A 17,711-nucleotide genomic window follows, 5' to 3' on the forward strand; every position below is an offset into this window, starting at 1 on the left:
CTGGCAGGCTGAGAGCGCTTGAAGAGAAGGGAGCCCAGCACTAGACACCGACTTACCTCACTGTTTCAAGTCCCAACAGGCCCTGGCCTCACCGGCCTCCACAGGCAGGCAGAGCCTGAGTGTTGGCTGCTGCGTTGCTGGAGGACATGCAGCTCTGGTTGTTTAGTGCCCACAGCCAGCAACAGAGATGGCAGCCATAACCCACCTTCAAAACCCCAGGGAGGGAGACCTTACCACACCCTGGGGGAACCACCCTCTGGGAAGCCTGAGGCTCTATGACAGAGCCCTGGGGAAGACCCCAATGCTCCCCATGTGGACCTCCCTAGAAATAGGAAGGGAAAGCCATGTCCTGCCAGGTCTTCATCTTGGAGCCACACTAATCTCAAGCTCAGGGGAGACAACTCTTTTTTCACAGGGGCTCTCCCCCATGGCATTAAACTCGGTAATCAAATCCATACTAAGCACTCCGGAGTACATGAAGCTTGTGACAGAAGCAGTGTGCTCGGTGGGTGGACACCAGCTCCCCAAGAACGTAGCCCAGCAAAGGGGCAGCAGCTCCACCTGCTGGGCCCTTTCCATTCTGCCACCAGGAATGTTTCCTCTACACCCAGAAAATCAGATTGTTTTATTCAATAAAGGGCTGACACTCTCCTGCTTTGGTCCAACAGGTTTTAAGATATGACCATGGACTGAGTCAGGTTCACTTTCTCTGAGACAGACCTGGGGATTCAATGTGGTCCATCTAACTGCAGCTTTGGTTTATACAACAGACCCAAAACAAGAGTCCTAAGTCACAGAAAAGCTGTCCATCTTCACAGGCTGCCCACAGTTCCCTTGGCATAGCCAGTGATATGATATGAACAGACCAAATCATTCCAAGACTAGAGACATGGAACCCAAGGAAATGATACTGTCTCTGCTCACCAGTGAACCCCAAGTCTGGAGTCCCACTGAGCACCAAAGCACCTGGCCTATTCTCTGAACCTATGAGGCTGGAGCTTGTCACTTAGTCCTAAGGGGCAGCCAATCTCTTGCCTTAAAATCCTTAGACCTCAGAGAAAGCCCCTAGTGTCACAGCAATTCAGGACACCCAGCCTCATCCCCTATGGTCCTGACTGCCACCAGCGTGGAGCTTATGGCACTCTGAGGATGGACTTTCCTGCTCTTCAAGCGTCTGCTTGTGTCTGTGTACCAGAGGATGTGTAGGTGTGCCTGTACCTGTTTGTGAGGCCCAAGTTCTACGTGCCTTGTGCATCTGTTAAGAGAGCCTACAAAGCACGTGTGCCTTTGTGTGGGTGTACACTCCATGAGAAGGCATTCAGGGATATTTCCTGTCCTCCCCCACCTTTCCAGCAGGGGCAAGAGCCTGAAAAATAGCACCCAGCCTTTGATCCCAGGAACAGTTTGCTGCTTAGTCTGCTCCTCCTCACCATCTAGGGTAACTGTACGGATTCAAGCTCCTCCCAACCTCACCTCTCGATCCAGCCAGGATCTCCCAGCGCCTGCCCAACATCCCTGTGGTGGGTCCCATCCCTGGCCTGGGACTTAAGTCTCAAGACTATCAATCAGCTCAGCACCTCCCCCGGGGAGCACACAGACTGGAAGCACTGCCTTCCTGAAGGCAAAAACTGCTGGCTTCTGTTCTCCTGGCCCTTCTTATTTTCCAGTACATCTTGAAGAAACAGGCTTTCATTCTAGAAAAATAAAAAATACAGGACCCTAGTAGTCATAAGGATTTGTTAAGTATTAACAATATATATTTATTATTTTCAAATCCACACACAGCTGCTGCTCCTCCACAGGAAGGGTGTGAACAAGCCTCCTAGAACCCTGTGGTGCCCTATTCTCCCACACTTGCCCTAGGCAGGCTCAGTCCTGTCCTGACGGGTCTTGGCCTAGGATCCCTACAAGGGCAAGGAAGGGAAGGATGGGAATGTGGAAGAAGGAAGCTGCCCTGCACAGCCTGGGGTCTGTAATCTCAGGGTGAAGCCGTTTTCAGTCCTGGAATTCTGAGTTGAGCAGGAATGCAGAGGACAGGAGCAGAGACAGTTCCACTCTATTCTGATTTGAGCTTCAATGAAGAACTGGTCCCCCTGTTGCTTCCTAATTCCAAGGATTTCTATCTACAGATAAAAAATAAGAGAAAAAAATTATTCTTTTACAACTTTTGAAGCCACCTGAATAATCAATAAAAGAATGACGATAAAATCAGTTTATCCAAGGGCTGGGGATATACCTCAGTAGGTTAAGTGTTTGCCTCCCATGCACAAGGCCCTGGGTTCAATTCCCAGCACCACACACACACAAAAAAAGTCTCTCCAGTGCATAAAACATTGGACAATCATTAAAAACATTATTTTAATTATTACTATAAGCATATTACTTGTGAAAAATCCAGTGTTGTAACAAGACAGAAAGGAGCCAATGACTTAAAATTAGGATATAAAATTATTTACCATAATTACAAATACAAAACACAAAAATATAAACAAAACTGAGGCACAGCTTTACAAAATGCAGAAATACCCTGGAAGCTCACAGTAGCTCTTTACCTCCCAAGCTTTAGCTCTCACTGTGCAATAAATATTTGTTGTTCTTGAATAAGTACTGAGATGAAGGAATTCATCTACTTCCTACTTTGTTGTAATGAGATTATGTAACTTTCACAATGAAAAAAAATTAAAGTACTGTCTATAAAAATAAGACTGATTTCACAACCTAAAAACGATGACATGGGGGAAGGGACTTTAATGTTGTTCAGAGAAAGACTCAAATATCAGATCAATAAATCAAGGTTACAAACAGGAAAACCATGCCATTTGGACTAATGGAATGTGAAGTTATTACCCCCAAAAGAGAATTATTTTCAATGCAAAATGATAAGGCTTATTATAGCACCTCAACGTTTTCGACGACTCTGAAATTTGTAAATAGCTGGGGAATTCACTGTTTCTTTCTTCACCTTCACCCTCTGAGTTTTATCCTATAAAAGAATAAAAAGATGATGGTCACTAAACAGAAAGAGGGTTTCGTAAAACAGGAAGGTTGACAAGCTACCTCTGAGAAACCCCCCAAGATGCTGTTCCCAAAGTTCTGAAGAGAAAGGGCCCTACTGCCCTAAGCATCCACCAAGTGCGATGAGTTCACTTCCCCTGGGCATCTGAATGGAATTACCTATGCCCAGTCCTTGAGGAAATGGAGGAGAAAGGTGATTAAATAATGGTTTTGTTTTAAATTATCATTTTAATTCTCTCACGGAACCCCAGTTGAGAAAGGGTATTCTAAATGATCTGCAAGGCTAAAGAATTTGACATTTAAAGAAATGATAATAATACGAAAGCAGCATCTTATATTCTGTAGCTCTGCTATTTAACTACACAATGTTGTCTATTTTTAAACACCAATGAGTGACATGCACTGTTTTGTTAACCTGTTTAAATGTTACGGGAGCTGCTCATAAGCTATAAAGTTCATATGCTACCCGATCCTACCCTTTGCTGTTCCAAGGCACTGACTAATAACCCCCTTATTACCTTCTTAATCAAGGAACATTTCAACACTGTCAGGGCAACAGACACTGGCTCAAACCACTGCCCCTGAGGAGCAGACATTTTCACTGGGGTTGATTTACACACAGCTGAAATCCAGTGTCAGTTAAGACCTTTACAAGAAAAAAATTAAATAAAAAAAAAAAAAGAGAGAGAGAGACAGAGCGAGAAAAGGTCTAAAGCTCTCTCTCCTCACCTGAAGATCTTTGCGTGTTTGAATTTTCTGCGCAATAACAAATAATTCCTTCTCTCGTTCAATCCGCTGTGTCAGGCAATTATATTGCTTTTGCCTTTCTTTAGCTATTCGCTACAGAAGAAACACAAACATTTTCAATAAAACAATTATAGCAAATATTAATTTAAAAGTATTTTGGATTTCAAAATGTTTTAAGCTTTGGACTACAAGAAACTGGTTCCTGAGCCACTTAAGCCCAATTGTGTAAATGGTTTCATCAGCTCCCTCCTTTCTCCAGAATCAACATAATTTGATAACTATAAAGTTGTCAACCTTAGGAACATCACATTCTAAAGCTGAAAGAAACTTTGGAGACTATCTTATCATGATCTGTCATTTTATAAATTCAGAATGAGGCCGGGAGAAGAAAGTAACTGACCCAAGGACACATGATTCACCTGGAACAGTCTTCTGGATTCCAGGAATTTTTCCTACCCCTACATTAGGCTGCTTCAACCTCTATGCGAGGGCCTTGGTTACCTGACATGATGGCAGGGATGGGCCAGTACCAGAAGCCCTGCACAAAGTGATAGGGAGCAGCAGAAGGGACATCTGGCAGTGTGCTGCTACCAGAGAATCTTAAAACACCAGAGAGGAGAAGGATTTTTTTCCAGCAAGGGCTGACCTGAAAATTCTCACCATTATGACTCCTCATGACCAGGAGACTTGGGGGAATCATAAACCCTGAGACACTTATAAGAGCTTTAGATTCCTTTCTGAGATAACACACAGGTTGAATATTCCTTATCCAAAATGCTTGGGACTAGTAGTTTTGAATTGTGAAATTTTTTAAGCTTTGGAATACCTAATACCTGCATGTGCATAATGATATGTCTTGGGGAAGGGACTCAAGTATAAACACAAAATTTATTTATGTTTCATGTACCCCTTATACACTCACAGACTGAAAGTAATTTTATACAATACTTTTAGTGTGTCTGTGTTTTGACTGTGACCCATCACATGATGTCAGGTAGGGAATATTCCACGTGTAGCATTACATTAGCACTCAAAAAGTTTTGATTTTGGGTTGGGGATGTGGCTCAAGCCATAGCACGCTCGCCTGGCATGCGTGCGGCCTGGGTTCGATCCTCAGCACCACATACAAACAAAGATGTTGTGTCTGCCGAAAACTGAAAAATAAATATTGAAGTTCTCTCTAAAAAAAAAAAAAAAACTTGCAGCTGACTGGCACCTGATCCCCCAACCTAAAGGGTCAGCTGCAAGTTTCTAAAAAAAAAAAAAAGTTTTGATTTTGGAGCATTTGGATTTGGGATCAGGGATGCTCAACCTGTATGTACCATTTTTGTTTTTGTTTTTCTGGGACTGAAGATTGAACCCTTTACTACTTAGCTACATTTGCAGACCTTTTTGTTTTTTATTTTGAGACAAGTTCTCACTAAGCAGCTGAGACTGACCTCAAAAATTCTCCAGCCTCAGCCTTCCAAGTTGCTGGGATTGTAGGTGCGCACGACAATGCCCGGCTCCCCACCAGTAATCTCTTAATAAAAATGATTTTGCTTTAAACAAAACAGCTGAATGAAACTACTAGACAAAATGGCAAAATCCAAACCCTCTTTACTTCTCAAAATCTATGACGGTGAACTATTCTGCATAGGAGTTTAGAATACTCATCTCTTTAGAGACTACCTCAAGACTTGAGAAGTGTCAGTGAACAGCTAACTGAAAAGACAACTAATTGATAAACAGGGTTATCACAAGAACACTAGTCAGCCAGCCCCTCAGCTGGGAGTGTTATCTACATACCGAAGCATATCACTGGCCTCAGACGTCAACAAGTCTCACAGCAGTGGTTCAGACAGCTTTTGTTTTCACTTTATTGCACAGACTGTCAAATTTATGGGATTACCCAATATAGTCAAACTAATTAGGGGTATTTATATTACTAAAGCAAGTTTAGCTGCCTCTGAGCTAGAGAAAGCTGCTGTGAAATTAAACATTGGAAGCAAAACTGATGCGGTGTAAATGATTCAAATCAAAACAGAACAGCTGTCTGCTTGAAACACATTGACAGCATTTTTTTTTTTTTTTTAATGAATCAGTCAGAAGTGAGAGTTCAACTCCAGAAAGCTTTGAGGAAAAGCATGTCTTCTCCACAACCCAGTTACAGTGCTAGAAAACACCAGAAGGAAAAGTCACTACAAAATTTTCATTACAAAAATGTAATACAAAAAGATCTTTTAATATGTGTTTACTGCCGAAAGTTTGATATCAAAATACTGTATACCACATTCCTTCATCTGCAGTGTCCCCTCCCTGCTTGCACTTCGAAAATGCTAGAATCTATTACAAGCATTAAAAGTGCACCAGGCTGGGCAGGCTGAGCACAGCAGCACACAGCAACTCAAAGGACTGAGACAGCAGATTCACAAGTTCAAGAACAGTCTCTGCAACTTAGACCCTGTCTCAAAATTAAAAAAATAAAAAAGAGCTGGAGCCAAGTGTGGTGGTGTAGGCATGTAATCCCAGCAACTTGGGATGCTGAGGAAGGAGGATCATAAGTTTGAAGCCACCTTCAGCAACTCAGTGAGACCCTTAGCAACTTAGCAAGAGCCTGTCTCAAAATTAATATGTAAAAGACTAGGGATGTAGCTCAGTGGTCAAAGTGACCTTGGATTCTATCCCCAGTAAGTGGGAGTGAGGGGAGGAGTGCACTAGGCACAGTAGGGCACACATGTAATCCCAGATACTCAGGAGGCTAAGGCAAGAGGATCCCAAGTTCAAGGCCAGCCTTGGCAATATAGCAAAACCCTGCCTCAACAAAGAAAAAGGCCTAGGGATGTAGCTTAATTGTAGAGTGCCCTTGGGTTCAATCCAGAAAGGGGAATATAAAGCACAGGGGGCCAGAGCTGGGACTCAAACCCAGATTTATAAGGCAGAACATAAGCTCCTGACCACTTTACTACACATCCTCAATCTCAGAAAACCAAGCAACCCTCCTCCACTTCCAGCCTCATCATCAAATCCTCCTTCCACCTTCCATTTTTCAAAGAGAACTTAAGAGTTTTCCACAAATAACATATTAAATGCAGTGGCACACACACACACACACACAAAAAAAAAAGGAACCTTGATTTCCCCAAACTCCCATCAGAATAACAATGGAGAAAATTACCTTAAGTCCAGTCTGGTGCGTAATTCCTTTCACTTTTTCCTTCTGCAAGGTCTCGATCCTGGGTCTATTAAAGACTCTGTCAACTAGTTCTGGGGCTGTTTGCAGGTGAGATGCAATATCAAACTGTTCAACTAAAAATCAAAACAATCCTTAAGACACTGCCTGTCTAACACCAAACTGAGAGGGCTATGGTACACTGTCCCAGAAACCCTCAAACATTTCATACCTTCCTTTTTGGTGTCAAAAAAAAATACATGCTTATTCTGTTGCTTCCCCTGGAAATCCAGCAGATGGAGCTCTGATTTTAGTCTTTCAATTTTCTAGAATACAGAATATGGTCTCACTTTAAATTGGGATCTTCTGGAGTCTCAGAAGTAAATTTGTAAAAATTTAGACCATTTCATATCATTATTACCAGCCAGCTAAGAATTTGTTTCATTCTTTTAAAGGCAAGGAGTACTAAAATATATCAAGTACCAACTACATGCCAACTGGGTTAGGCATTTCACAAAACTCACTTATTACTTATAACAATCCTGAGACAGAAAAGAGGAAACAGCATCAAGGAGGTTATTTGTCCATAGTCATGGGGCTAGTAAATAGCAGAACCAAAATTCAGCACACGTGTGTGTCATTCTCAAACTTGAACTCTCTTCTTCACCATGATACACTTCTAAATCATTATCACAATCAAGCAAATATTAAGTTTGTAAATGCCCAAAGAAATTAACTGATAACTTGAGATTGATGGGTTTATGTTTCCTTTCTTAACCAACAAAAATATATCAGAACAAAGAGTAAATTGTTACCTTAGCTTCTGCAACCCTTTTCATTTCTATGTATTTGATATCCTGAGTTCTCATCAGCTTTAGCTGTTCTGGAGTTACTTCTTCCTTAGTTTCCTTAATAATATGAACTCCATCCTAAAACCCAAATTTAAAAGATATATTCCAATTAGAATAAGGCCATTAATGAGTTGTTGGCATAGATCACTGTTTGAACAAAGACAACCAGAAACTGCATGTCACCAGTAATCCAAGGCACTAGGCCTCCTAGGTGCATGTTTGAGGTGGCAACTCCATACATTTACTGAGTACATCTCCAGACATTAGATAAGGCAGGAATGAGGCAGGAATGAGGCAGGAATGCAAGCTGCAGGTTTGCCTTGGGCACTGACCAAGAGCATGTGGACCAATTGGAAAGGGCTGATTAAAGCCAAGAATCATTCTGATCCAGCTTCTTCCCATCTTTATTTTCTAACACATGGACCTCAAAACATCCATTGATTCACTAGGCACCCACCTGGAGCTTAACCCGAGTCATTTTATAGTAGAATTCATCTGGATTTTTTTCAAGAGCCTTCTTCCGTAGAGCTCTGAGGAATTCTTGTTTTTTATGATAATCACTAAAACACAGGTTAAACAGGGCCATCAGAAACAAAACAAAACATATCATACAAATACACACACAAACACACACTCAATGAGCAAACTTTATAAGTATCTAAAAGTTCACATAAAAGGGGAAAGTGCTAGGGAGTGATATTGGTCAAATTATATTGTTATATTGTGTGTGGTGTGCATGTATGAATATGTAACAATGAATTCCATCACTATGTCTAACTATAAGCACCAATTTTAAAAAAGGTAGGGCTGCGCATGGTGGTGCATGCCTGTGATCCCAGCGGCTCGGGAGGCTGAGGCAGAAGGATTACAAGTTCAAAGCCAGCCTCAGCAATTGTAAGGCGCTAAGTAACTTATATTAAAAAATACAAAAAAGGGCTAGGAATGTGGCTCAGTGGTTAAGTGCCCCTGAGTTCAATCCCCAGTACCCCCCACCAAAATGGTGGGGAAAAAATAAATAAAAATGCTAAGGACCTAGGAGAAAAATAAATACATAAAAGTTTATATAAAATAAGACAAAAAATCAAAGTGGTGACTGGATCTGATCCACAGTCCACTGTACCTGAGTTGGGTTTGTGTCTCTACAGGGTCCACAATCTAACAGTATTCTCCTATCACTGCCTCTACCCCACATGTCTTAGTGCCACTTACATCATTACAGGGAACCAAACAGAGAAAAAATTAAAACTTCTTAGATAGGGTTCTGGTGCCAGCTTCAGCACCAAATAACAAATATAATTCAGAAACCACACAGTGCCATGGAGGATCATGACTCGAATGGGGGACTCTGGAGCCACAGTGTGTGGGTCAGATCTGACTCTATCCCTTCTAGCTAAGTAACCTTAGAAAATAAATTAACTACTCTATATCCCAACTGCACAAATGACTATGGTAACAGTAACCTACCCAGAAGGTTAAATGGAATAAATGACATTATGTATAATTATAATGCACTAATTAAAAAAAAAAAAAAAAGGAACAGATGAGTATAATGAGTATAAACCCAATCATAACACTCAATTATTACCATTGTCCTCCAAAACTCTGGGACTTACAGAAATCCACTTAATCCATTGGCACAGATCATACCCAGAGCATAAGAAGGGCCTCACCTGACATGTATGGCTAGCAAATAACTATAAGTGTTTTGCAAATGTAGTGCTAAAAAAAAAGAATGGGCATAATTGTTTTATAAAATGTTTTCCAAGTCCATTATCACCCACGCTCAGTCTCATGAATCCATCTTTCACATCTCTTCACTCCACACCACATACATAGTGATGTAAGAAGACTCAACAAATGGAATTTCATATTATATCTTGCACTTCAAGAAAAGGGAGAAAAGAATATTCGGCTTTTGGTTCAAAATAAAGGCAAATCAAAGCCACTGTGAGACAGCAATCTGCAGCAGCATAATAAAAAAGATTTACAATGCAACTGGTTAAATAAATAATGCTCTGCCTAAACAAAAAGAGAAGTTTAAAGTCGTAGAAAAATATTTAACAGGCTGTCAGAGCCAAGGCCATTTTATCAATGGCAGGAAGTTATTCCCTGTTAGACACTCAGGCACTTCGGCTGCAGTGCGCGATGTTTTCAGCTTTCTTGGCAGCACCTCTAGCAGAAAGAAGACTCACTCTGCACGAAGTTTGTAATCTTTCTTTTTCTCCAGAAGGCCCAGATGTTTGCGAAAGCCAGGCTGGAAGACAAAAGAAAAAAAGAGAGCACTTAGTTTCCTCAGCAAGCACATGCTCAGATCAACATGACACCTGACAGGAACAAGAGTCTCTGCAGTGCTCAGTAAATCCATGTCCCTGGAGCCAAACCACTACCCTGCTCCTTCCCTCTCCCAGCAACTGGGTTCCAACAAGGATGAGAGGGACCAGGCAGACGCCAGGCGGGTCACAAGCACCGACATAGTAGGTTTCTTGGCCTATTAAGGACAGAGAGAGGCAACAATGACTCGGCACTAAGCACACAGTTGCCAGTTGTACTAAAATTACTACCAACTTAATCCAAGGGCTTATAAAATACTATGAAGGGAAAACATAGTAACAGGGAGGCAACTGTGTAAGGGAGCTATATTTAGAGTCTGGAGACTGGGGTTCAAATCCAAGCTTTATCGCTTAACAATCTGTAACCTTGGACAAGTCACTTAACTTCTCTGAGCTGCCAATTCCTAACTGTAAAATGAGAACAGTACTTACTTTGCAGGGTTATAACGAAGATTCAAGGAGCCTCTGTAAGAGGTAGTGCCTGCACATGGATTGTTACACAGAAGGTGCCCAGCCTATGTTTACTGTTGTTATTGTACCTTTGGTACAAGGTATGAGAGAAAACCAAATGTGTCAAAAAGTACTTTCTCTGACACAGACTTAGATAGCATGAAGGGTACAATGATTAAATCCTGGTATTATCTTTCTATAAGCACTTGTCAGGGTCTCTGCTAGATGCTTTGGCTTATATCATCTTTTTTTTTTTGGGGGGGGGGGGATTGAACCCAGGGCCTTGTGTATGCAAGGCAAGCACTCTACCAACTGAGCTATATCCCCAGCCCTGCCTATCTCATCTTAATAGGATGATTTTTTTTTTTTTGGTACGAAGGATTGAACTCAGAGGTGCTTAACCACTGACCCACGTCCCCAGCCCTTTTTATACCTTATTTAGAGAAAGGGTCTTGCTATAAGTTGCTTAGGACCTCACTAAGCTGCTGAGGCTGACTTTGAACTTGTGATCCTCCTGCCTCAGCCTCCTGAACCACTGGAATTACAGGCAGGCACATGGCTGACAATTTTTATTTTACAGCTGTGGGAGGCTGACAGAGTGGAAAAATAAAAGCTCAAGGGTCAAAAGAGCAAAACATCAGGCAGAAAACTTAAAATCTGTCCTGCAAGTCCACTTGCAGGTATATCTGAATTACAAAAGGAAAACTGATACTGCATCTGAAATAGTTTATGTCACATTTACCTCCTCCATATAGTAGTTTCCCCACTGCCTCACTGAAGGGACCTACAGAATAAATTCCAAAGTACCCAAACAGGGAATGCTTCAATCAATGGGTTACCCAGCTTCCAGCAAGGCCATCTCCTCTCTCCGCCCACAAAGACCATCTTTTCCTACTCAGGCAAGGCCATGGCCAGCCTTGAAAGCCCTCTCCCCTCTGGCAATCCAAATCAACTACTTGCTGTAACTTTGGATACAGTGTTTCTGTTTCTTTTTTCTTTTTTTTAATTTTTTTTCTTAGTTGTAGATGGACACAATATTTTTATTTATTTATTTTTATATGGTGCTGAGGATCCACATGTGCAAGGCAAGCACTCTACCACTGAGCCACAGTCCCAGTTCTTACACTGTTTCTTTAAACACCACATTTCTTATTTGTAAAATGAGGGTAACATCCACCTCATAGGGATGCTAAAGGAATATATGAGACAATCCCTGTAAAACACGTAGGGCTGTGCCTAGCATACTATTATGCTCAAAAACTGAGCTTTGCCTTCAAAGGCAAATTGCCATCCAAGTCCAACAAACTTCATCACAATGCTCTCATCATCTCCACCCTTTCCCATGCATTTCCTTCAGTTGAAATTTTTTATGTGCCATCTCATATAAAGTTGTGTCTTTATTCATCTTTTAGTAACTCCTGGATTCAAAACACCTGACGTAATTTCTGGCTTTACCACTAGCCAGCTATAGATGTGTGACTCTGGGCAAAGTACTTAACCTATCTGAGCCTTTGTTCCCTTATCTATAAATATGAGGAAATAATAGTACCTATTTCCACATAGCTGTTATGAATTAAACAAAATAAGTGAGTAAAATACTTTGCCCTTTGTTGTGCACTTCTACCTACTATTAATTTTAGATAGGTCCACATATAATCTCCCAGAAAGGTGACAAATTACACTATCACTCCCAGTATACTAATGCACAAATAAAGAGCACAGTATTTGATAAAGGCATTAAGCAGGAAGACTGAACAGTGGTTAAGAGGCCTCAGTTCTGTTCCATTAGTCAGCTGTACAACTGTTGATACATCCTTCCACATCTCTTCCCCATCTGTAAAATGAAGTTGGACCAGATATTTCTAGGGAACCAATTTTTCTGAATCGGATATTAGGTGATTCCTAAGAACAGTCAAGTGAATAAACTGATTCTACAAATGATCTTATTTCTCCCCATTCTCTCCACACAGACACATTCTCCTCCGAAAGCCTACAACTGTTGCCTAAATTTAGCGTCTGTAAATAATCCAGTTCCTCTCTAGACCTCAGTCTCCCCACCTGTATAATGCAGACAGAAAACACCACACACGGCAGAGTGAAGCCAAAACATGGGACAGATTTTCGTGGACCACAAAACCCACGCATCAAGATGATGCCACATTAGTAACAACATCTCTCTGGTCACTGCAGCAGGCAGAGCTGGGCGTTGATGTGCGTTCGCATTCCTGCTGGGAACCTGTTAGCTTGTGTGAGCTTTGCCCTCAACTTCCCCGGGGATGGCCCGGCACTTGAACACACACCATCTCTTAGTTACCCACTGAAACCTCGGAGGGTAGATTTGATCGAGGTATGGGAAGCAGTGTGCTCCATTCCCACGAGGCTCCGCCCCGGCCACGCGGGCGTGGTCAGCAACATTTGCGTGAAATTACATTCAGCACCTAAGCACCGCCGGGACCAAGACCCCGGGCGGTGAGGAGCTTGGGGCGAGAGCAGCACATGTGGCCCAGGCGAGCGTTCGTGGGGCCTGTGCGGTCCTACCTGGCTTCTCTCTCGGTGTTCCCGCTGCCGGGACTTAGCCGCCTTGCGAAATGCCGCCGCCATGTCCGCTCAGTTCTTGAAAAGCTCACTGGACGACACCGGTACCGCACCTCCTAAGGCTCCGCATCCACCAATCCTGCCGGAAACAGGTCCCACACTCAGCTACTTGGAACCGCCTACTTCCGCTTCGCAGCGTATCAGAAGCCTGAATTCTCGGAAGTACGTCTCCCAGCCAAGGCGACCCCCGCAAGCTGCTTCTGGGAGTTGTAGTTTCCTAGGTGTCGTCTCGTGACTCTGCGAGGGCGGGCAGGCTCTTATTCGCCTGAGCGGATCCACGCGTACCAAGACCTAGCTTTAGCGCTTGCCGCGCGTTGTTACCTGGGAACGCGTGGCTGTCACTGCTCAGGCTGAGGGGGCTTGGAGTTTGCGCATGTGCGGTTACCCACTGCTCGGAGCCGGTGTGTTTAAAGCTAAGAGCAATGGGAATTTTACAGTGTACCAGAAAGAGCGGTCCATGGAAAGACAAGAGACTTTTTAAAGTTATGTGCGCCAAGTCACTGGCTGTGTGACTTTGGGCAGGCTCTTTGACTTTAATGAGCATCGTTTTTCTCACCCATAAAACGAGGCTAATAATAGCATGCACTTCCACCCTCTCAGGGATGTAAAGGGCTCATAGTTGAATTGAGGAATCATATCTGTAAAGCAATACAGAATGAAATCACCTAATAGCAATAGTTATAAAGTTCTGAGTCCCTCATGGAAATGGCGGAAGCAGAGTGAGTGCCAAAGGCGGTACAATGAAATAGGACCATGAACTATGGAGGCATGTTCTGATCCCAACCAGCAAAGGCTAAGTTTGCTTTGTTGAGCCTCATTCTCCCTGTCTGCAGAGGTAATAATAATAATGCTAAATGTACCCCCAGGATTGTTGGGAGAATTAAATATGTTTTAACTGATTAGGTTCACAATAAAATGGAGCTATCAGTTATATTTATTATTACTAAACTTCTTTTAGGTCTAAAGAGAGAGTTGAACACAGCAAAACATTCCAGAGATGTTTGATTTCTTTTCCACTATGTGAAGCTGAACTTCAGCAGGTTCTATAATTGCATTCATTTTTTAATTTTCATTACTTCTTAATTCCTGTAATACTTTGAACTATTATTTCTTTTTTATTTTGTTTTATTTTTTAGATATACATGACAGTAGAGGGTATTTTGACATATTATACATACATGATACCTTTGTTTCTTATGACAGTGGGCAACCTCTCCAGCTGAAGAGCTCTAGAGAAATCTCCAGAGAGTCCCTGGAGGGGCCAGTCCAGCCAACCAGTAGGCATGAAAGAGTAAAAGTGGGCTTGAACTCTCTCTCTTGCTCAGACCAATCCCTGCCACCTCATGGAGTTCTATTTTCACCTTCACCTTCAATAACTCTGTTTAAAAAAAAAGTAAAAGTAGCTGAGATCTGCTGTGCAGAAAGTTTTTTCCTACCTCTGCATTTCAGCCTTGCCCAACTAGGGTCACATGAATTTAAAAAAATTCCATCTCAATTTTCACTTGCATTGGCAGACAAGCTCCTTCCTGATCTGGCCTACCTTTCCAGTCTCATCTTAATTAAAAAGACCAGCCATCAATCAGAGTGAACAGGTGGCTGCCCCAGCCACTTCCCCCAAGAATATTTTGTATCAGCAGAGCCATCAGAAGCCAGCTCTGGAGGTGGAGGACTCTGGAGCAGCATTGGATTGATTATCTATCTACTATCTATTGACTTGTGATTTGGAACCCCATTGTCAAAATCTCTGAGCCTTGTCTTTCTCTATAAAATGATGATCAACAATGACTACTTCGTATGAGAAATTATACCCCAATTGATTCAAATGTATGAATTGCCAAGATCATTGTAATGTCATGTGTAGCTAATAAAAATAAATAAATAAATAAACATAAATAAATAAAAAACAATGACTACTTCGTGTAGTTTTTGTGACTAAACATAGGAATGGCCAGTCTAAGCATGGTATCCTGCAAACAGTCAGCATTTAACCATGTTAGTTCTCTCTCTGCCCCCACCCTATGCTCTGTGAGAGTCACTTGTTCCACCCTCTTCACCCATAAACCTATTGCCAGACTTGAGATCACAAGGAAGTTTCTGGATGATTTGAAAGAAGGTGTCTGCTAAGCCCTGAGGCCTTCAAGAGCTCTAGGCATTGCAGTGGTAAGAGTGAGCAACACACCCAGAGAAGGAAGAATGTCTTCTAACTTAGGAGAAGGAGGGCTTGTAGTTACAGGCACCAGAGAGTGATTCAGCATCAGAGGAAACCACTAGAGGCCTGTCAGTAATCACCCAGGGCCTCCTTTTGAAAACTTTTCAAAGGTAAGAGAACAGCTGCAGGACCCTGAGCATAAGATAGGCAAAGGTGTGTGGGGACTTCCTGGGTGGGAAAGGGTCAACCAGAACCTACTTACCTAAGGCCCTTCATCCAGCACTCAGGGTCTGCTTCCAGCCCTGGCTCAGACACACCTGTTTCCCAGGGAGGGGGAGAAGACAGATGGGGAACAGGAACAGGGAGTCCATGTGGCTGATCCCTGAACTCCCTGTGGCACATCTTCCAGGGCCAATGGAAATAAAGTGAGCAGGGAAATGTGAACCCACTGGGGAGCTGAAAATGGAGATGGGAAAGAACACAGTCCACCCTGCCCTAGACCAGTCTCCCTTCCCCAGATTGGCTCAAAGCAGAGGTCTCCTAATTTTCTCTGGCCTCAGACTCCAAGTCTATGCAGCAGAACCTTAACACTTGACAATTAAATGGGATGGGGGGGACACATACTGGATATCTACTGTGTGCTCACATCCAGTCTTCACAACAATGCTGAGACAGGAGGAGACCCGTTTACAAAGGTCAAATGACTGCAGATGCTCTACAACCTAATGATTAAGCTCTTTTTTGGCATAAGGGGCTTTGACATTTGACTATCTGGATTTGAAGCCTGACTTTGTTATTATTAGTTGTGTCAGCTTTGACAAACTAATCTCTTTCAGCCTCCATTTTCTCATTTTTAAAACAAGGATAAAAATATATATTTAATAAAGTTGTTGGGTAATTAAGTGTGTGTGTGTGTGTGTGTGTGTGTGTATATATATATAAAAAACTTTATATATATATAAAACTTTATATATATATATATATATATATATATATATATATATATACACACACACACNCAGATATATATATATATAAAGTTTTAGAGACTGGTGCAAAATAAGAACTCAGGAACTACTGTCTCTCATTTAGACTGTTCAGCAGAGAAGAGCTCTTGGGGCTAGGGTTGTGGCTCAGCGGTAGAGTGCTCCCCTAGCATGGGCAGGACTCGGGTTCCATCCTCAGTACCACATAAAAATAAAGGCATTATTATTTTTTTAATTGAGCTATTAAAAAAAAGAAAAGAGATCTCAAGACTCTGTCTTTTATCCAACACTTTATTGCTCACTCATACCCCCTCCCTTTCTGAAGACTTCTCACTTTGCCCTCCCTTCACCCTGGAGCAGACCCCTTCTTGCTACCTACTCCAATCAGGAAGATTAGTTTTCCCTGGTTTCTCCGGTTCCTGTACACCTGCAAGACAAATCCCAGAGAAAGGGCCCACCCATGGGCTGATGTTCACTACTGCTTGATGGTCCCAACTGGGGAGGTGGGGGTCCATATTGAAGTAGTGTCATTCATTCGTTGGTTCATATTTATTATGTACCAGGCATTGATGTAGGTACTGGGAATGCAGTGTTAAACAAAAAGGACCCAATATGCCTAGTTTAGGCAGAAACAATAATAAACAATTATTTTTTTGAAAGGAAACCTGGAGTGGAGGATGATTTTAGACCCAGAAAATGGCACATGATGCACAGGGAAGGGTCGTCCAGAGTCCCAGCCTGGGAGGGTGTTAGTGCCTGCAGTGAGAGGTTGGCAGGAGCTGCCTGGGGTGTGGGAGAGACTTTGGGCACCTGAATCTCCACTGAGATGCTGAGGTTATTTCCAGGGTTAGTTTGTTGTCTCTTGTTTTGCAAACAGCACAGCAGAGCCTCCTCCCCACCCCCCTTTCCCCGCCAGCCTGAGGCTATTTATTCCTAGTGACAAGCCTGAGGATCCCAGGGGAGGTGGCCTCAAGAACCTGGAGGGGCCCCATGTCCCTGGCAAATGCCAGTCCTCTCCTCCCTGCTGGGCACAGGGAGGAAGCCTGAGAGTCAGAACTACAAAGGTTTCCTCCCATCTCCTCCACCACCCTGAAGTACCCTATACCCTCACACCCCTCCCTGAGAAGCCCAAAGATCATGGAGCCAAGGATTAGGGTCTCCCTGGGCCTCAAAGGTCAAAACTATTCCTGGGCACTGTGGATACAAGCAGGACTCCTCAGTGCCAGGATGCAGGAGGAGGTTTGTGTGGGGGTGGGTGGTTACCAAGTTTTGTTACCAAGGTTTTTGCCACTCCGAGTTATGGAATAAAGCTCTGGGAAGGTCAGGCCTTGCTGAGTGGGCAGGAAGGGGGAACCTCTCTTCATCCCCTTTCCAGAAAATACCTTGCTATCAATGACAGGGCCTTAATAGCAGAGTCAAAAACCACTCCCCCCCCCC

General features: G+C 42.8%; 1 protein-coding gene and 1 long non-coding RNA gene across 2 annotated transcripts; one reads left to right on the forward strand and one right to left on the reverse strand.

Annotated features, from left to right (window-relative positions):
• Positions 1–1,726: 1,726 nt before the first annotated feature.
• Positions 1,727–13,222, reverse strand: Utp11 (UTP11 small subunit processome component). Its single transcript, XM_015485240.2, has 9 exons — positions 13,083–13,222; positions 9,957–10,018; positions 8,222–8,324; positions 7,729–7,842; positions 7,146–7,239; positions 6,920–7,050; positions 3,745–3,855; positions 2,899–2,983; positions 1,727–2,123 (listed from the first exon to the last, which is right to left on the reverse strand). Exons 1-8 carry the CDS (start codon positions 13,143–13,145, stop codon positions 2,900–2,902), a joined length of 762 nt encoding a protein of 253 aa, XP_015340726.1. The 5' UTR covers positions 13,146–13,222; the 3' UTR covers positions 1,727–2,123; position 2,899.
• Positions 13,223–13,230: 8 nt separating this feature from the next.
• On the forward strand, positions 13,231–15,024 carry LOC125620431. Its single transcript, XR_007352098.1, has 3 exons — positions 13,231–13,540; positions 14,098–14,179; positions 14,343–15,024. It is a non-coding gene; the product is annotated as an uncharacterized LOC125620431 (long non-coding RNA).
• The last annotated feature ends 2,687 nt before the right edge of the window (positions 15,025–17,711 follow it).

The sequence above is a fragment of the Marmota marmota genome, unplaced genomic scaffold (genome assembly GCF_001458135.2).
Source record: "Marmota marmota marmota unplaced genomic scaffold, marMar, whole genome shotgun sequence".
NCBI classification, from domain to species: domain Eukaryota; kingdom Metazoa; phylum Chordata; class Mammalia; order Rodentia; family Sciuridae; genus Marmota; species Marmota marmota.

Excerpts from the sequence above, each read along its gene's own strand:
- Utp11 (XM_015485240.2), bottom strand. The coding sequence starts at position 13,145 with ATGGCGGCGGCATTTCGCAAGGCGGCTAAGTCCCGGCAGCGGGAACAC. Across the intron at positions 7,240-7,728 it reads AAAGGGTTGCAGAAGCTAAG|AAAATTGAAAGACTAAAATC; the intron begins GTAACAATTTAC and ends TCTGTATTCTAG. Across the intron at positions 7,051-7,145 it reads TTTTGACACCAAAAAGGAAG|TTGAACAGTTTGATATTGCA; the intron begins GTATGAAATGTT and ends TTTGATTTTTAG.